The sequence below is a fragment of the Capsicum annuum genome, chromosome 3 (assembly GCF_002878395.1).
Source record: "Capsicum annuum cultivar UCD-10X-F1 chromosome 3, UCD10Xv1.1, whole genome shotgun sequence".
NCBI lineage: Eukaryota > Viridiplantae > Streptophyta > Magnoliopsida > Solanales > Solanaceae > Capsicum > Capsicum annuum.
The window spans coordinates 73,065,338-73,086,811 of NC_061113.1; the positions used below are offsets into that span (position 1 = coordinate 73,065,338).

At 35.1% G+C, this 21,474-nt stretch overlaps 1 protein-coding gene across 2 annotated transcripts; it reads left to right on the forward strand.

The window, feature by feature from the left end:
• The first annotated feature begins 2,375 nt into the window (after positions 1–2,375).
• Positions 2,376–21,262, forward strand: LOC107863730 (probable polygalacturonase). Of its 2 annotated transcripts, XM_016709837.2 has the most exons (4): positions 2,376–3,129; positions 18,153–18,484; positions 20,393–20,518; positions 20,585–21,262. In XM_016709837.2, the coding sequence occupies exons 1-4, from the start codon at positions 2,522–2,524 to the stop codon at positions 20,878–20,880; spliced, it is 1,362 nt and encodes a 453-aa protein (XP_016565323.1). In that variant the 5' UTR covers positions 2,376–2,521; the 3' UTR covers positions 20,881–21,262. The 2 variants fall into 2 exon arrangements, with proteins under 2 accessions (XP_016565323.1, XP_016565322.1); XM_016709836.2 differs by having other exon boundaries at positions 20,393–21,042.
• The last annotated feature ends 212 nt before the right edge of the window (positions 21,263–21,474 follow it).

A 21,474-nucleotide genomic window follows, 5' to 3' on the forward strand; every position in this document is an offset into this window, starting at 1 on the left:
TAATTTAGGTAAATCAATTTTTCTTTCCTATTTTAGCAAGAATGTATGGTAGAGACGTGAGAATTAGTTAGTTAGTTTTTTTTTTCGTACTTTATTAATTCCTTCCATATTTTAGCAATAGTTAGTTAATTTTTTTTTAAACAAAGAAAAAAATTAGGGTCTTTTATTTATTTTATTTTTTCTTTCTCTATTTTAATATGAAGGTACTTCTTATTTTAGCAACAAACTTTCAGTTGTGATATTTTAATTTGCAATGAATTCTATGATACAATCTATATACGTCTTATTTCACAATTTTTTTGCAATATATCGTCTAGATTTTGTTTGTATTTATTTTTTATTTTTAATGTATGTATTTTGCATATAATTTTATAATTTGATTTTATGGTAAAGATTATGTTTAATTGTATTGTTTTGATAACGCGATCATATTGTAGTTTTTGTTATGTTATCATCTAGTATTTTTTTTATTTAATACAGGTGGTAAATAGAATATTTGGTCAAACTTTGACAAAATTTGTATGTAAAGATAAAGTTTAATCGTTTGAATGTTAAAATTTGAAAGGGGACGGGGAGAGTGTAATTTTTCTTTCTTTTTGCTTCGTATATTATATGTAGAATCGAGTTCTTATTCCAATCATTCATCCAAATTAGTCTATTCTCATTACATCTATAGATTTCTTTTTACAAGATTTCAAGATATATTATGCGTACTCAAATTTTTAAAATCAACATTGTAGTATAAGTTTACTTGAAAAATATTACAGGTAATTGGATAGCTGGATCACTATACAATAATAATGGCAAAAGAGTTGATTATATTTTGAGCGGATATTGTTAATGAATTCAACAAATTGATGCAATTGTTTAATGGATAACTTGTGGATCATAGAAGAGGAATATCGGGGGTAGCCTTTTACTTTGTATCTATTGTAGGTTCGACTAACACTATACCTTTATAATGAATTCAAAAATTTGATATTTCTTAATTTAATTAAGTTACAGTGTCATATGAACTTACCAAGTTTTAGTTTCACACCTTTCTTTCTTACTTGTGTAAATTTTTATTCATCCAAAAATAAATCCACCCATGTTCGTTTAAGAATATTTTTTTCATTCATTGTTTTGGAAGTATAGTTATATATATAAAACAATTAAAATAACTATATCTTTTTTATATTTATTATAATTGACTAACGTGATATACACGTGCAGTACACGTACACTTTACTAGTAAATAAAATATTTAAAAATCTATAATATATTAAAAGTGTGAAGACCCTTAGAAAAGTGATTTGAAATTTTTACCCTTCATTAAAAGACTTTTCTCTAGACAAAATTGTCTTTTCATTATTTTTCTACTTTTTAAAAATTAAAAATTCATTAAAATTTAATTATCTAACCTTTCTTAATTTAAATTATGTACCTAAAATTTATGACTGTAAAATCAATTAAACTATATTTCAGGTAAACTTTTACCAGTTTTAGCTCCTTTAGATTTAGAACTCTCTATATAGAAAAAGAAAAACCTTCAATGTGTCAAAAAAAAAGTAGCAACAAATGGTTGTTTCACATTCCTATTAATGCTATTATTTGTGTTTTTCATCCCTTTTCATGTTCTAGATTCTCTTTTTATTTTTATTTGATTTATACATAATAAACAATTGACAATCTATTTTAATGATTTCTTGTGTTTTTTTTTTCGATTGAAAGTTTCTCATTGAGAAAATTAACAATGACCGACGAATGAAGTCCGAAAAATTAAAGGTATTTCTCTCTCATAAAAATATTGTTTGAACTTTTTGTCCTTCGTTAAAAGACTTCCTTCATTAAAAGACTTTACAATAGACAAAATCGTCTTATTATTATTTTTTAATGATAATTGATTTTAAAATATTAAAATTTTAGATTAATGATAATTGATTTTAGAGTTATTTTTCCTAATATAATTTTAATAGATATACCATAATAGACAAAATCGTCTTTTTATTATTTTTTTAATGATAATTGATTTTAAAATATTAAAATTTTAGATTAATGAAAATTGATTTTAGAGTTCTTTTTCCTAATATAATTTTAATAGACATACCACAATAGACAAATCAGGTAAAAGAAAGGAGAGTAATTACAGAATATATACAAAGAAGAAGGAAAATTACATAAAAAAAAAAGGAAATAAAGAAAGGAAAACATGGAAAGAAACCTAAAAAAAACTATCACGTAAAAAAGAATAAAGAAAGAAAAAGATGGAAAGAAAAATCTTGTAAAAATTTGCTATATGTCAATTCCAAAATTTTATGAAAAAGATCTAATATCTTAGCTCACTTATTTTATTAACGTTAAATATATAGATACACGCGTAAATCGCTTACACTAAACTAATAATACAATAAATCTGATTGATTTTTTCAAATTTCATATATGCCATTTAAATTAAGATTTTAAAAATTAACATACCGACACAAACTCTAATATCTAGTCTTCCGCCTCCTAATTCAGCCTATTCATTACATCCTAAATTATGTTTCAACTTCAATTTCTCGTCTCAACTGTTACTTTATCATTCATTACCCAATCATATTCTTCCATGGTACAACTCTCAATTCTCCAATCCCATTATCATCCAAAACCCTACTTCTTATCCATCTCTGTCATCGGGTTCGGTGCTGCCGGCGGCGGCGTCGAATACGATACAGTTCCAATCCGGAAGGCTATAAACGCATGCTCGGCCGCCGTCTCCAAATATCGTCGTCAATGCCACGTTATCTTTCCTCCGGGAAAGTACTTAACGGCAACAATATTGCTGAAATCTGGAGTTGTATTGGATATTCACCGGAACGCAACGATTTTGGGAGGACCGAAGTTGGAAGATTACCCGAAGGAGCAGAGCAGGTGGTATGTGATACTGGCTGAGGATGCGGTGGATGTGGGAATCATCGGAGGAGGAGAGATCAATGGACAGGGATTGAAGTTTGTACAGAGACTTGATGAGAAGAAGAATGTAATGGTGAGCTGGAACCGCACCGGAGCTTGCCTTGGGGATGAGTGTAGGCCCAGGTTAGTAGGGTTCATCCGCTGCCGGAATATTAAGGTCTCCGATGTTAGACTCATCGAACCTGCTTATTGGTGGTACGTGCTCTTCAACTTTCTTCCTATTCTGGGATGACTTTTTCATAATGTGAATTTAAAAAAAAGAAGAGAATCTATGGATTGAGATTTCCACCCCAAGGAGAACTAAAAGGTTCATTTGGCTGAGGGAATTTTATTTGTCAGGCAAATTCCTTCTAAATTTAGTAGCGGTTTGGCCATCAAAATTATTTACATTTTTTTGGAATAGTATTTCACAAATTGAAAACAAGATGCGCTTGGCCATAAAAATTTTAAATATAATTTTGGAATTGTATTTGAAAATTTTACTTTTTTTACTCATCTTCTCTCACAAAATTTCAAAAAAAACTTTAATTTATATTATGGCCAAACACAACTCCAACTTCAATTTCAACTCTAATTCCAGAAAATTATAATTTTCATGGCCAAATGGCCAAATGGGGGTATATCAATTACTAGATAGTTTCAAATTACTTCTCTAACTTCGAATATTTGATTATTTTTACCGTAGAGTGTGTTTGGTAGGAAGGAAAACATTTTTCAAAAAATGTTTTTCAAATTTTTCATATTTGGTTGGCTTAAATATTTTGAAAAATATTTTTCAAATCAACTTATTTTGCTTAAATTTAAGGACAATGACTTTCTTCAGAAATTAAGGAAAACATTTTTTAAAACTCTCTTCAAACTTTCAAGTTGAAATGTTCATACCATTTTCAAAATCACTCATCCATGCTTCGGCCGTCAACCCCTTACCACTCCTATCCAAAAAAGATATATTTTTTTTTTTTAAAATACAAACTTTTTTCTTACCGCACCTCTTACTTGAGTCCCACCCCTACTAGCTCCCCCACCCCAAACAAAAATTTATATTTTTAAAATTTATTTCTTTAAGAAAATCCAATTCTTTTTCTTACCCTACCCCAACCTCACCCCCTACTAGCCGCCGCACCCTCCCCTACCCCCCAAAAAAATCAAAAGCTTTTTTCTTATCCCACCACTACCACCTATTTTGACGGCTCCCTCCCCCCCCCCACGAACCCCCTTCCAAAAGAAAAAGATTTAATTTTTTTAATTTGATTTAAAAAAAAATTTAAAACTTATTTCTTAACTCACCCTTTTAACCTGTTTGTTTTTATTATTTTTTATTAAATATATACAAATACTTTTAGAAAATATATTTCTACTTGCATAATGAACACAAGAATATAAGTAACAGACAACTTATTTTTCTAAAAAATATTTTCCTTAATATATAAGTAAGAAATAACTTATTTTTCTAAAAAATGTTTTACTCCTCCATACCGAATACACCCTGAAAAAAGTATTTTCCAAGGTCAAAAATTAATTTCTAAAAAGTATTTTCTACTCTTTAGCTAAATACTAAAATGTATTTTTTGAAAAAACAAAATCATTCACCAACCAAACACTAAAAAATATTTTTTGAAAAATATTTTTCACTCATCAACCAAACATGAGAAAATAAGTTAGAAACCAACTTGTTTTCCATGAAACCATTTTCTAGAAAAATATTTTCCATGAAAAACATTTCCTTCATACCAAACACAGTCTCAATGTAATGAATTGACATACATGGTCTACCACGTAATTTTTTTTAATCACATATTAATTTTCTAAAGAAAAAAAAATGCGGTATCAGCTGTGATCACATGCTAGACATGTGACTAATAAAAAAATAATTACACGATTGAGAGTTCGTTATTCTTGCTAAAACTTTTTACTTTGTTAAAAACAAGTGCTAGTGATTCGCGATCTTTTTTAAGCTATTGCACCCACTTTCTTACTTCTTACCATCTACCTCAAGTTAGTTTGACTTAGACACGTCGTGTAAAAAAGGGTGAATGTTATGAAATATAAAGTAGAGAAGAATGATAGTCTATAGACTACCAAACACACGAAATTGACACAAAAATTCAAAAATCAGCAAGCACATAAAGAGAAAAACAACACACTAGAAGGAGATGAAAAAGAAGAATTGCATAAACATAAAGATAGTAGAGAGACCCTTACTCCTACCAAGTGAATAACACAAGAAGGTGTTTCAAACCTTCAAATACACAACACCAATAGACCCAAAGGACTCACACTTCCTCAAGCATACCTTTCTTGCCAAATTACCCAAGACAAGTGAAAACCAACTTTCAATTGCTATTAGGGTTTCAAGTTTCGGTTTAGGCTAACAACTACAAGACTAAAGCTACAAAATATGAATAATATTCAATGTCATTAAAAGTCTAATGAAAAATGGAAGCTAAGGGTCTATTTATACTATTACAAGACAATGTCTAAAATACCCTTAATGAAGGGTGCTCCTTTGGAGTGTTGAAAGGGAGTCTCAAAAGACCATAATATCCCTAAGTTGAGGCACCTTTAGAGTGTATTCAAGGCTGCCTTGGAGTGTATTAAAAGCTCTTCTTCACGTTTTAGCAAATACACTCCCTTGGTTGAAGGCATCATGCTCATATAAGCTCCCATTTGCATGAACAAGGATTGAAAAGGCTCCAAAAGGGTCTTCAATCCGAAGCTTGAACCTTTGATAATGCCTTGTACTCTTTTTTGCTCTTTATGCTTGTATCATCCTCTCCATCTTGAAAGGAATTTGTCCTCAAATTCACATCTAGCAACACCAAAGAGAGAAGAAAACAAGCACACAATCCTCATGATAGGAGGGTTAGCATTAGTACCACAAATGATATAACCATGCCAAGGGGGTACACTCTTGGAATATAGCTAATAATCCTTTGTTATGATCATGAAACACTTACTACAAGCATCATAAAGGACTTGGCTAAGATAGACATCAAGGAAAGAGGGGTGCAACTCGAGACTATCACATATATCAACAAGCCAAGGTTGTTCACATTTGAAATACATCCATGGGTCCTTTGTGTGTGACATGAAGAGCTTAGCATGAATGACACAAAGGAGGTGGTTTTGGAAAATATCAAGAGATAAGGAAACTACAATGGTCTTAATGGCTTCACTATAACCAAAAGGTAAGACTACCTTTGGCTTAGGAACCATAAGATACATTTGTTTCATTACCTCTACAAAGGACCTCATCAAATATGGTGCCACTATTGATCCTAAGGTCCACCTCACCCATATATCATCATCACTCAAACAAGGAAACCAGCCACCAAACTTGCTACCTCTACATAATACCAATTCAAAATTATCAAGGTTATCATCATAGGTAAAGAGGTAGTATAGGAAGGAATCAAGTGTGAAGACATCATGCCGAGGGGGTACACTTTTAAAATACAATCAGAAATCCTTTGTTTTAACCATGAAACACTTAGTATTACAAAGTACAAAGGATAAGGCTAAGGCAATTATCAAGGAAAAATGAAGAGACATCAAGACAATCCCTTCCCCACCCTACTAGTGCACCGGGATCAAATGGATGAAGTAGACAAGGATATAAGCCGGGGTTACTCATTCCTTTTTCTAGGGCATCATACTCACAATCACCCAAAGCATTTGATTTTAAGGGAAGATTAACATTCAAGAATGAGGATCTACGGCCTAGAAGACTTTCCTCAACAAGATGCATTCCATCCTTCACATCCTCACTAGTTGTTGGCAACTCACATACCAACGTCGACTCACCTTGGTTTTCGCAAGGGTCAACTAGTGTGTGAATACTCTTGTCACTTGGTAATGGAACCTTATTCAAGTTATAAGTGCCAGCACTTGATGGACATAAATCATTCTTACGAAAAGAATTGATTTTGTCATCTAAAGGATCAACTAGTGCTTGCATACTCACAACAAGAGTTTGGTCCTTATGCAACCTAACAACACCAAGAGTATCACAAAAGGAAGATTCATACACTTCTTCACTAAGAAAATCCGAAACTACATCACTTTGGCCACTACTAGCCACATCATAACAATTCAAGTTTGTAGGGGTATAGAAGATAGCTTTGTTACCTTGTAGATCATGGGAAGTGTGTTCTTCACTTGTTTTTGCATCATGTCAGCCTTCATGCTCCACATTACAAGGGAATATGTCAAGGTTTCCCTTTGGACTCACTTCTTCATCACCTATCCCAAAATTGGGACTTTAGGCCAAGGGCTTGAAGGGAACTTCCTTGGGTTTCTCCTCGGGGTTTCTAGGGTCCTAAACCTGCACATGAGAAGAGAAAATACTAGGCAAAATGGTAGCTTTAGGTTTAGGAAGTAACAAGGGTTCTTTGTGGACAAGATCCACAATCAAGCATTTCTTTCCCTTTTCTACTTCACTACCCACGGTTTTCTTTTCCCTTTCCTTCTTTTCTTCACACTTTTCTTGTATCTCAATATCAGGTTTCTCTCCATCTTGAAAACCGACCTTATCACCCTCGGATTCTATCACCATCTCTTCTCTTAGTTGTATAGGGTGATTTCGGTTTAGGGGATCTTGGGGAGGAGGCATTGGATTACATTGGTGATGTATTTGGATTTGTGGCATGGGATTTTGTGGAGTGTGGTGTCCTTGGTAAAGTGGATTTGGGACTTGGTGGTTTGAATTTTGTGGAGGCTTTGGTGGATATAATCTATCAACCCTCGCTTTCATTCTAATCACACCACCTGTCAAGGATACCAGTTCACCCCTCATAGCATCCACATTACTGCTCAAGGAATCATTATCATTCTTTATTTCCCTCCTCAAGGCATCATTATCACTCCTCATTTCTCGGGCAAAGGCCTCAAACCGAGCCATCAAGGCTCCAATAACATCATTTCCCGAAGGTTGGGAAGTAGTACCTTCGGATTCCATGGCAAATGTACCTAAAAGAACAAAAAGAAAAACAACAAGCAACACAACCTACAAAACGAGCAAACAAGTTAGTTCAAAAGCCTCACCACACTCTCACTCAACCTCACCTCACACTTGGTTTAACAAGTGTTGAATAATTGGCATTACTTGGCAAGTTTCTTGAGTGGTGAATAAGCTTTGGTCCGGAATCAATTTTTGTTTGATATGACTCAAATAAAAATGATGTACGGACTTGAACCAACAAATTACTACGAATTCAAAAACGTGAAAAGCACACAAAAATCGAAGACATGAAACGAACGGACTCTAATCTAATTACCTAACTAGTAGGTACTTACTAGCTTACTAATTAGGGATAGAACCAACAAAATTGAAACTAGAAACAACAATTAGAAACTAGGAAATCTAAATTGAACCCAATTTGATTGGTCACAAAAGTGATGACGTGGCAGCTTGTGGTTGGACGTGACTTTCAAAATTTTCAATTCCCAAATTCTTGTCTCGGCCAAACAACACTTAAGGAGAAGAAGGATTTCGGTTTTGAGGGTGTAAGGATGCAATTTAGAGCTCTTTCAAGCCTTCAATTGAAATGGAAAAGAATTGGTCCCCCCTTTGTATTTGCAAGTGTACTTTGTTGTCCCCTCCTTTTGGAAGAATAGAATATTCTTTGAATATGCGTTTGGACTAACAACTTTTTCACTCTATTTCTTCCCTCTTTTGGATCAAACAACACTTTTGAATATTCTTCTTCACTAAGATATGAAGACCATGGATGCACATGATGAATATTCAAGTGTTGACCAAGTTTGACCAACAAGCAAATGAACTCCAAATCTGTTTTTTTTTTGTAGATCTAGGTTCCTTAGGCCAAAACAAACTCAACCCACTAAAAATCAGCCACAAAATTCGTTCAAATATCTAGGTCAATTTCGGATCTTAGCTCAAAAGTTTCAAAAACACCATAGCCATGGTGGATCTTAGCTCAAACTCAACCAAACTTCACTCTAAAAGTAGATCTAGACTCCCTAGGTACTAGAGAGCAAGGATCTAGTACAAGAAACCAACAAAATATAATAAAAACTTGTAGATCTAACTTGGAAATTTCGGATCTACAACAAACACACAAGACAACACTTTTTTTTTTGTATTTTCGTATTTTGACTCTTTTTTGTTGAGATTTTCCTAATAAGAACACTAAAATCAAGATTTAGAGATGTAGGAACACCCCTAAACAAGGCTTTGATACCAAATGATAGCTATTGACTACCAAACACATGAAATTGACACAAAAATGCAAAAATCAGCAAGCACATAAAGAGAAAAACAACACACTAGAAGGAGATGAAGAAGAAAAATTGCATAAACATAAAGATAGTAGAGAGACCCTTACTCCTACCAAGTGAATAGCACAAGAAGGTTTTCCAAACCTTCAAACACACAATACCGATAGAAGCTCAAACCACTCTCTTAGGTGACCCAAAGGACTCACACTTCCTCAAGCACACCTTTCTTGCCAAATTACTCAAGACAAGTGAAAACCAACTTTCAATTGCTATTAGGGTTTCAAGTTTCGGTTTTAGGCTAACAACTACAAGACTAAAGCTACAAAATATGAATAATATTCAATGTCATCAAAAGTCTAATGAAAAATAGAAGCTAAGGGTCTATTTATACTATTACAAGACAATGTCTAAAATACCCTTAATGAAGGGTGCTCCATTGGAGTGTAGAATGGGAGTCTCAAAAGACCATAATATCCCTAAGTTGAGGCGCCTTTAGAGTGTATTCAAGGCTGCCTTGGAGTGTATTAAAAGCTCTTCTTCACGTTTTAGCAAATACACTCCCTTGGTTGAAGGCATCATGCTCATATAAGCTCCCATTTGCATGAACAAGGATTGAAAAGGCTCCAAAAGGGTCTTCAATCCGAAGCTTGAACCTTTGATAATGCCTTGTACTCTTTTTTGCTCTTTATGCTTGTATCAAAGGATAAGAATAAAAAGAGAAGAGAGTAATTTTTATTTCTTTTGAGGGATGATTTATAATAAAGAGAACCCCTTTATTTATGGGGGAATTCTTCTTAATTTTTCTCCAAAAGATAGGTATTCCATGTCTTGATAGATACTTACTAAATCTAGATAAGTACTCAATGTATCTTGATAGATATTCATTATGTCTTGATGGACATTCACTGTAATGTAAATATATCTATAACATCCCCTTGAATGTCTAATTGATAGATAATGTGCTTCTTTAATACCTTACTAGAAAAAAAACTCGGTGGAAAAAAAACTAGTGAAGGGAAAAGAGTACACATTTCTAATAATACACATTTTAGTTGCCTCATTAAAAACTTTATTAAGAAAATCCAGTGGGACAAAACCTTGAAAGGGAAAAAAAGTACAACGAGTATAAGCTCCCCTAATGAGAACATCAATTCATAATCTTGAATTTTCATATTCCAATCTTGTGCACCTTCTTCTCGAAGTTGTAGTTGGCATGGACTTAGTGAATCATCATTCGTATTATTACTCGAATGAATTTGTTTCATGTTTATATCACCATTCTTTTGAAGCTTTATATGTGTACAAAAGCTTTTGGCGAAATGTGCTTCATTCTATCTTTACTTATGAATCTCCCCTTTAGTTGGGTGATGTATGATTTTCGACTTGCTTAATGGACAATTATTATTTCAACATGATTAGACTATCATGTAAAATGACGTGTCTGATAGTAATCCCTTCATGGTAGTAGATAATATGTCTGAATCGAACTCTTATGTCGATCATATGTATATCTTGTATTTTCAAAAACTTAACAATATTCGTTAGGATAAACACATTTATACACGTGCTTTCATTGCTATATGCAAGTGATCTTCCTTCACTATCCCCATATAGGAGTAAAACTATATCATGCTTATAGACATAGCAAGATGTATAAATGCATCAATTGCACAAGATATGGTACTTTAGAATCCAATCCAATTCTGTGTATTCTCATTTCAGCAAACAATCTATTACTTTTGAAAACTCTCCCAGAGTTTCAATGATTTTCAAGATATAAATTTATGCAATATAAGGATTATAAATGAGTTCACTTGATACTTTTGTATGCTTCAAACATTTTGAATACTTAAAAAGTTTTCATATAAATTTTGTCAAGTGACAATTCAGCAGTTAATGTGTGACATCTTCAAGTGTCTGAACTGCAAATTAGATAAGTTTTATGCTTACCAAGATGCATCCTTTCATGTCACTTGACAAATGTTTTTACGTCAGCATACTTAAATAAACGTAGAATTCAGATTCTCGTAATCTTTCACAATATTGCACAAATATTGTATCAAAGATATCATTGATGATATATTATTTCGTATCGATTCACAGTGTGACATAACATTTTGAGATCTCATCACTTTACTATTTTTAGGTAGCTGAACTTCTCATAAAGTTTCATGAAGTGTTATGTTGTAGGCTCTTTAAGAGCACATTTTCTTCTAATTATGATTATTTGCTCCTTGTTCTTTTCAAGGATTATTTCATTTGGACCGATTAATCTACGACGCTTCACGCATGTATAAACTTTGTCTTTTAGGGACAAAATATGAGCACTTGCAGCTTACATATGAGATGTTTTCGGCATTTGACTTGAATTATCTTTTGAATGAGGATTTGATGATAATTCCTAACATATTTCATATCTGCTTATAATCTTACTCTTATGTTAGGACAACTAACATACGTCCTTCATCTTCTTTGAGGAATCCATCTTTGTGCATCATGGTATATTCATTAATTGTATACCGCACATCAAAACTATTAGATGGACAATGTGTGGTTTCTGACTTAGAACCAACTTTGAGGGGAATTAATCATAATTTATTAGTTTGATGCATAGAAATACTTTTGTATATTTCAAACCAACATATAAAGCTTTGTTCTCATTAGCAATGTTTCAGCTATTTATCGAAGGCATTCAATGCCAAACCATCATCAAGATGAATTGTCTTGATTACACAATCTGAAAATTATGCTCTTAACTCAATTTATATTGACAAGTAACTTTATGAATGTCAAATTGCAGGTTGACAATAAATGTGCAAGTGATCATCTTATTTCGATGCATCTTAATAGATCACATGACAGGTGAACGGGCCCATATTCACCTTTGATACTTTTCAGAATTATAAGGGATTCAATTCCAACATTAGTTGGTTCAACCAATTTATCATGAGAATAAGCAACATAAACAATTCTTGAAGGATCTTTTAGTTCTTCAATACATGTCTAATACTGAATATGCACATCTTCGGAATGTCCCAATCGTTCATGTCAATTTTTGAACTTTTATACTAGTAAACTCTAAGTTTACCATGGCATGTGTCTTTTGATTTAGTAAATTTTTGATTTATTTTATATGAAGACATTTTTGAATTTACTACTTTGGGAGTAAATTTCAGAATATTTCTTCTCAGTTATTTATCTCTTATAAAAGTGGTTATGATATCTTTACAATCAAGGGCACGTTCAAATTTATAAGCTTGACTAAATGCAGTCATATTCAACCTGAGTATAGATCTACATTTATAACAATTGAGATTCTCATTCCCCAGGAATGAAATATAATCGTGCCTTACGCATATCAAATTATTATAGCGTAGAACCTCTTTCAAGATATTGCTACTTCAGGAACAAATCGAGGCATACATATGATATAGATAATTTTTCTCTAACATATCTTTCAGTGTAGATCACACCTCAAAGCAATTATTGTTTTATGCTTTGTCATGCCCACGTACATTCGTATAACCACAATAATTATTGTCATCTTTCAGACATACCATATATTGCTACCACATTCACTTCAGGAGTGGAGCAAATTGTCTTTCAAACTTATCATGTATTGCTACCACATTCACTTCACAGAATGGAGCAAAGTCGATGGGATGGATGTCATACCCTTTCATCAAAAATACATTATTTTACTTTAACCATCATTACATCATCAATATGGTACATTGAGATTCAAACGCAACGTCTTTTCCCATATAAAGGCATCTTAGGCTATCAATGGGAGTTGAACCCAATATCTTATCATCATGGTGCATCGGGACTCTAACCCAATGTCTTACCCTTTTGTGCAATGGGTTGAACCACGTCTTATTCTTAATCATTTAAAAACATAATCATATTATCATTAATAACTTAAAAGTACCGTATAGAAATAACAATGGATTGAAAGAAAATACTTAAGGTGCACATAATTATCCACACCAATGATAAGAAATTAAATATTTGCTTTAGCCCTCAAACAATGCTAATTGAATGCATAATTTTAATCAATTGTCGCTTATTGGCTATATCATTATAAATAACCAAAAAAAAAGGTAAACAAACAAAATCATGAAACGTAATGACCAAAGGAAAAAATATAACTATAAATCAGTCAAGAAGTTAACCCATTTCTATCCCAATTTTAATCTAGTCAAATCCTAAGGGGAAAATAAAAGAATAAGAATGGTTGATTTAGTCAAACATTTTACTGCATACGTATAATATCTTAGAATTAGGATTAATAGAGAAAGTGATGTAATGATAATACCTTGTTTCGACATTATGTATAACAAACCAATAATTTTGCTACGAATAAAAATTTCTTGAGATGACAGAGCTTCGTGCTGATAACATGTTATTAGCACGGGGGTCTATCGGAAACAACCTTTCTACTTCTCCGGAGGTAGTGGTATCAACTGTGTACATTTTACCCTCCACAGACCCTACTATGTCCATACATTGGGTTTTTTGTTGTTGTTGTTGTAACGTGTTATGAAATATCCTCAATGAAGAAGAAGATGGTATCAGAAATTGAGGGAGAACTCTTAGTCCGACTTTTAAATGAAAATCAATCTTATCACATGGAATGTAAGGGGACTCAACAATACTCCCAATAGGAATTTGATTAAGAGCTCGTTACAGAAGTGGGGTGCTGATGTGTACTGTCTTCATGGAAAAAAATAAGCAGGAATGTGGAGGAGGTTGCAAAACTGCTCTGGCCAAGCAGGTGGATGAAGTGTAATTTCATTGAAGCTAAAGGTAGTAGTGGATGGATTCTACTGATGTGGGACAGCAAGATCTGGGATGGTGTATTCGTTGAAATTGGCCAATACTCTATCACTCTCAAATTCGAATCTTTACAAAGTTCTTTTACATGGTTTCTCACTGGGGTGTATGCTTCTCACACGAGAAAGGAGAAATTAGAGTGCTGGGAGGAATTGGCTGCAGTTAAGGAGCTGTGCGAGGGACCATGGATTACTTTGCTGGGATTTCAATACAGTTAGATTCATGGCAGAAAGAAGGGGTTGCAGTAGAATTACTAATGCTATGTCAGATTTCTCTAGATGGATAGAAGATATGGAACTTCATGACCCTCCTCTAAATGGAGGGATGTTTTCGTGGTTCAGGGGAGTCAACCATAGAAGCGCTGCGAGGTTGGACAGATTTTTGTACTCCATGGAGTGGGAAGAAACATTCAGAAACATCAGACAGAGATTACTTACTAGGGTGACCTCCGACCACAGCCCCATTATGCTCGAGTGTGATAACTGGGAGAAGAAAAGATAATTGGTGGCTCAAGGTGGAAGGTTTTAGCAGTGTTGTGAAAAGCGCTGAAGCGCTCGCTTTAAGCGTGAAGCGAAGCGACAGTGGGTCGCTTCTTACACTTGAGGCGTTGGGGCGAGAAAAAAGCTCTCGCTTTATGTCCAGAAGAGAGAAGCGCTGAAGCAAAAAAAGCACAGAAAAGCTCGCTTAAGTGGATATTTAAGTTTTTTTTTAGGGTTTTATTGCTATATTTAATTTATTTTAGTTAAAACCCTTAAGTGACTATACGACTGCATTGTTGCTGTGACGGCTTTTCTGGAACAATTGTTGAAGGTATGCAACTTCTTCTTCTCCTATTAGGGTTTTTCTTGTTTTTTTTTCTTCTCTATTACTCTTTTTCATCTCTGTTTTTTTTTCTCTTCTTCTCTGTTTTCCAGTTCTGTTTTACTTTATTTTTTTGCTGTATGTAATCAGACTTCCAACTTTGTTTTTTTCTTTTTACTTTTTTTTGGTTGCATGTAATCTGTGACTTCCAGCTTTGTTTTTCTTCTTTTTACTTTTTTTTTTGGCTGTATGTAATCTGTATTAGAAGTTCTAAACTTTTCTCTGATTGTTGGTTTCTCTATTTGTGTTGGTTGATTAAGATGCAAGACTGATTTTTAGTATTTTAGTAGTTTGCTTGAATACTTGTTATGACTATCTATTCTTTTTTTAATTTGAGTATTGGATGATTATGTTATTTATGGAGCTCTTGGTTATTTATTTATGCATGTTTAATATTTTTAAATTTTGTACTAAATAGCACTTTAATGGAAAAAAGCGTGCGCTTTGCTTCACGCTTCTCGCTTCTGTGAAGCGAGCCCTCGTCGCTTTTTTTCGCCTCTCGCTTTTCAAAACATTGGGTTTTAGTGATCTGGTAAGGGGGTGGTGGAATGAAGTTGTGGTAGAGGGATGTCTAGACTACAAGCTTAGCTTCAAATTAAAAATGTTGAAGCAAAAACTTAAAGTATGGAGCAAAACTACTTTTGGAGAGTTGATTAATAGAAAGAACAGTCTGTTGAATGAATTGGCTGAGCTTGACTTAATCCAAGATAGCAGAATCCTGACAAAAGATGAGATGATAATCAGAGCTACAATTTTAGTGGAGTTGGAGGACATTGCTAAAAATGAAGAGTCAACATGGAGGCAGAAATCTAGAGTGCTTTGGTTGAAAGAAGGGGATAACAACACAAGATTCTTCCAAAGAACGGCCTCAGCACAAAGCACCTTGACCAAATGGTTTTACTATGCAATTCTTTAAGAAATGTTGGAGTATATTGAAGAATGATTTGATGCTTACTATCCAGAACTTCCATCAAAATGAAAACTTTGAAAAACCATTCAATGCTACCTTTATAGCATTAATTCCAAAGAAGCCAGGATTGGAAAAACTCAAGATTTTAGGCCAATCAGCTTGCTAGGAGAGTGTACAAGATCATCTCTAAACTTTTTACTGAGAGGATGAGGACTGTTATGGATAAACTGGTTGATGAACATCAAATGGCCTTCCTTAAAGGCAGGCAAATTCTAGATTCATCTCTGTTGGTCAATGAGTTGGTGGATTCTAGAGTAAGGCAGAAGACCCTGGGTATTCTATGCAAATTGGATATCGAGAAAGCTTATGACCATGCCAACTGGTCCTTTCTTCTCAAAGTACTAACAAACATGGGATTTGGCACTAAGTGGATAAGGTGGATAAGATTTTGCATATCTAGTGTAAAATTTTCTCTCATCATCTATGGCAATACTGAGGGATTTTTTCAATCTCAGAGGGGCTTGAGACAGGGTGATCTCTTATCACCTTTTCTTTTTCTTCTAGCCATGGAGGGTTTAAATCACATGATCAGAAAAGCTAAAGCAAATGGATGGATTAGGGGCTTCTGTGCCCAAACAAACAGGGGAAGTTCCACGGAAATCACACACCTACTATATGATGACGACTCACTAGTTTTTTGTGATGCAGATGTAGCTCAGATTAGACATCTACGAGCCATTCTAACCATCTTTGAAGGCATCTCTGGACTGCATGTTAACTGCCAATTAACCAGGTGGACAACTTACAGCTATTAGCTGAGAATCTAGGCTGCCAAACAGCCTCTCTGCCTACCAAGTATTTAGGAATGCCTCTGGGTACAAAAAACAAAGAGCTTCAAATCTGGAGTGAAGTGTTTAGAGAGATGCGACAGGAAGTTTAATGCAGAGTATGTGGAATGCAAGTTTAATGACGTGAGGCGGGAGAATGAGGTAGTAGTGAAGCTGGAAGCACAGGAGGTATGTAAGAGGGATAATTTCAAGTATCTTGGGTCCGTTATCCAGAGTAACGGTGAGATTGACGAGGATGTCTCGCACCGTATTGGGGCGGGATGGATGAAGTGGAAGCTCGCGTCGGGGGTGCTGTGTGATAAGAAGGTGCCGCCCAAGCTTAAAGGCAAATTCTACAGGGTGGTAGTCCGTCCGGCCTTGTTGTATGGAGCGGAGTGTTGGCCAGTTAAGAACTCCCACATTCAAAAAATGAAGGTGGCAGAAATGCGGATGTTGCGCTGGATGTGTGGGCTGACTAGAGGGGATAGGGTTCGGAATGAGACTATCCGGGAGAAGGTTGGTGTGACTTTAGTGGAGTGCAAGATGCGGGAAGTACGATTGAGATGGTTCGGACATGTGAAGAGGAGGGGCATGGATGCCCCGGTCTGTAGGTGTGAGAGGCTAGCGTTGGATGGTTTTAGGCGTGGTAGGGGTAGGTCGAAGAAGTACTGGGGTGAGGTGATTAGGCGGGACATGGAATAGTTACAGCTCACTGAGGACATGACCCTAGATAGGAAGGTCTGGAGGACGCGAATTACGGCAGAGAACTAGGGCCAGTTTGGGTCGCTAGTGTAGGAAATTACTTGGTGGGGGTTTTATTCCTGTTATGATTCCGTGTTCCGTGTTCCATGTTTTATTACGAATCTGTGTGCTTTCCTCTGCTTTCCTCTGTTTTATATTACTTATGGGTGCCGTATTTATGTTATGTAATCTGCTTCTGTGCTTTACTATGTGTTTGTGTGGTATCTCGTGCCTTGAGCCGGGGGTCTATCGGAAACAGCCTTTCTACTTCTTCAGAGGTAGAGGTACATCTTACCCCCCCAGACCCCACTAGGTGGGAATACATTGGGTTTGTTGTTGTTGTTGTATATTGTCAATCCCTAGTAATCGGGGTGGGATAATACAACAGTACTAGTTTATTTGCTTCTTGAGGGGGAAGTCTCAACGCTAGCATGAAATAGGAGACCATTGAATATGTTTATTTAGTAATTATAGAACCATAGAAAGTTCCAGAATTATATCAATTTGCTAGCTAGTAATTAGAATAGCCTGAAGATTTAGCTTATTCTTATAAAAGTTAAGAGTGCGATTTGGTTATTCTGTTATCTACACCCTGACTTAGGAATGTTCAACCAAATGACTAGTTTAGTCCAAGTATTATCATAAATATAAATTCGTGTTGCATGATACGATATTAACCTTCAATCTCTTCCTTCCCCTTTAAAGGTCAATCACTTAAATTCTGTTGTTTTTGAACATCATTTTCTGTCCCGTCCAGTGTTCTGCATTCATTTCAAGAAGTCATTAATGGTGTGATGTTGCAGTTTGCATCTTGTACGAAGTGATAAGACATCAATCCGTGATGTAACGATATATGGGAACTTCAATTCGCCCAACAACGATGGTATAGACATAGAGGATTCTAATAATACAGTTATCACTAGATGCAACATCAATACAGGAGATGATGCTATCTGTCCAAAGTCATCAACTGGGCCTGTCTACAACCTCTCAGCAACAGACTGCTGGATTCGAACAAAATCCTCTGCCATTAAACTTGGAAGTGCTAGCTTTTACGCGTTCAAGAATTTCTTGTTTGATAACATTACAATCGTTGAATCTCATCGAGGCCTCGCTCTACAAATTCGAGATGGAGGTATTCCGCTTTGGATTTTTTCTACTAGAATGACGATTTATATGTTATATTATGAGATTTACACCATTCTATCTTTGCACCGTGCTTCAAACTTGCATTTCATGAATACATTTTACTCATGCAGTAGGAGGAGGATTGAGACTTAAACCTCATATTGTTCTGATGTTTTGATTATTCCATTTTGGTTTTGTTAGGTTCAAGCCTCAATGTTGTGCCGACTAATTCCCCCTTGTAGTTGCCAGGAACTAGTCAGTGCAATGCAAAACAACTTGATGCACCTAAATTAAGAACTTGGATATTTTGATTGCTTAACTTTGCTGAACTAACGTAATCAATTGGATTTTATGTGATTTATGGCAACTAATACAATCATATTTCAGTTACGTTGTCGTATTTTCTTCACTTTTTTTCCTCTTCTTTGTACCTGGATTTGCTCCGGTTGAGCCGAGGGTCTTCCGGAAACAGCCTCTCTACCTCCCTAAGGTAATGGTAAGGTCTGCATATACTTTACCCTCCCCAGACCTCACCTGTGGGATTTTATTGGGTATGTTGTTGTAATACAATCATATTTCAGTTACGTTGTCGTATTTTCTTCACTTTTTTTCCTCTTCTTTGTACCTGGATTTGCTACGGTTGAGCCGAGGGTCTTCCGGAAACAACCTCTCTACCTCCCTGAGGTAATGGTAAGGTCTGCGTATACTTTACCCTCCCCAGACCTCACCTGTTGGGTATGTTGTTGTGCAGACAAAGAATTTTTATGTGGAAAAACTCCTCTCCGGGGAGCAAAAAAACCACGGTCACTTTCTCAAATTACAACTAAATTTTAATTACAAGTTTTAAGTTGCAACCAACCAAGGAGCTATCCACCGTAGCACCTATGGAGCTAACCATTATAGCACATCTGTTCCTCTACAATTCACTTGATTGTAGCTAGCTGCTTCAACAACTCTAGCCAGTCGATGAAACCCTTACAACTCAAAACAACCTAATACAAATCACGAGGAATGTAAAGGTTCACAATTAAGTACAATGAATTTAACTGAACAACAGGAACTGTTTTGAATAACACTTGATAGGAATAGGTTCTGCTGTATATTGTTAATTGATTCTCTCTCATACGAAGACACACAGTTGATTCGTCTTCCTTGTGCACTCTCCTCTCTGTGTGGATGTCTTTAACAACATCAAACTGATGCTTTATATAAGAGCAGATTGTTGCTTCTTGCTTCTTCCTTCGCGCGTATGACACTGTTTTGCTCTCCTATGTCCAGAGCTTCTTCCATGTATCTGAAAATGGTAATGTTTCCATATTCTTCCTTGTTCTTTGCATCACTGGATTAGCCGTAATCGTAATTCTTCAAGGAATCCTTCTATGCTTCTTGAAATCTGTTTGGCCTCGATCAAGTGTCTTCTTCCAATCTACTGTGAAGGACATGGTTCCTTCACTTCTCTCCGGTGTACTCTTGATAACAGCTCTTGTAAGAGTTATGTTGAGGGAGTGGTTCTTCAGAACTTCTTTGTTATAATCACTACCAATTGTTGTTTGAGAGACGTATGATGTCTAATTCTTGCATATGTTTGTTATGTTTTGCTAATCCTTTGTTAATCATCAAAACTTCATATTGTTAGCCGAGCCCGTAGCTCTCCAGCTCATATAGCTCTTTGCTGAGATTAGTTTTCGTGTATTTAGTTGTTTGTTTGGCTTACTTGAAATGATTGTTCAATGTATTTGACATATAAGAACTAGATTGTACAATGCTTTTAGACCTCTGATCTGCAGAATAAATGTCCAATTCAAAAGCTAAAGTCTTAGATTGTCATCTTATTCTCATGCATCTACCTCTACTTCCATATCTTGCTTTTTTGAATTTCAGTATGCATTGTCTTATTTAATTATTTACCAAGCAGGGTATGTTAGTGATATGACCTTCTCAAACATTAACATCAGCACAAGATATTACCACCCATCATGGTGGGGAAGAGCAGAGCCTATCTATGTGACCACCTGTCCAAGGGATGCTAGTTCAAAAGCAGGTTCAATTTCCAATTTGCGATTTGTCAACATCACAGCAACTTCTGAAAACGGCATCTTCTTATCAGGGTCAGGAGGTGGGGTCTTGAGCAATCTGAAATTCATAAACATGAACCTGACGTACAAGAGATGGACAAAATTCACAGATGGGTTGGTAGATTACAGGCCAGGATGCCAAGAACTTGTGAAGCACCAAACTGCGGGATTCATGATGGAGCATATTGATGGTTTGGTTGTCGAAAACGTAGTCATGAAATGGTCCAATGATGAATCAATGAGGTGGAATAATCCATTGGATTTCAGGCCATCCACTGTAAATAATATTTCTTTGCTCAATTTCTACTCAAGATCCTACCAACAGTGAGGGATGAATAGGAAGCAGCAAGTAAAATTTGCTCTTCAGAAAAATAAAGGTGTAAATACCCCCTTTCCTTCCAAAATTCGAAGGATTTATGTGTTCATGCTGAACACGAAGTGATGTTGATTTGTACTTGTCCTGATGAACACAAAGTGATGTTGATTTGAACTTGTCCCAGTATAGCGGGCCCATTCTATGTTTTCTCATGGCTGATTTTGATATTCGACCAAAGTCAGCCAATTCAGGGGTGGTAAATTTCATAGGTGGGTCACAGAACTGAGTTTTTTTCTTTCATCAGTCAATCATGTTTTGTAACATAAAAGATCACAAAACTTTGCCCTTACTAATCACATATGTTGGAAAATTAACATGTCACGGTTCTTTTTAATTGACTTTGTATTTATTCAACTAAAACTTTAAAAATAAAAAGAAAAAAAGATTATTACCCATTAAATTTGAGTTTTAAAGAATTACCCCATCGGAAGTTAGATTTTTTGGCATGTGTTTTTTGTGTTAATAAGAGCAAAGTTTTGTGTTGTTTATGTTAGAAAACATAGTTAAGTGATTTTGGTGAAAAAATTTCAAAGTTACGTGACTCTC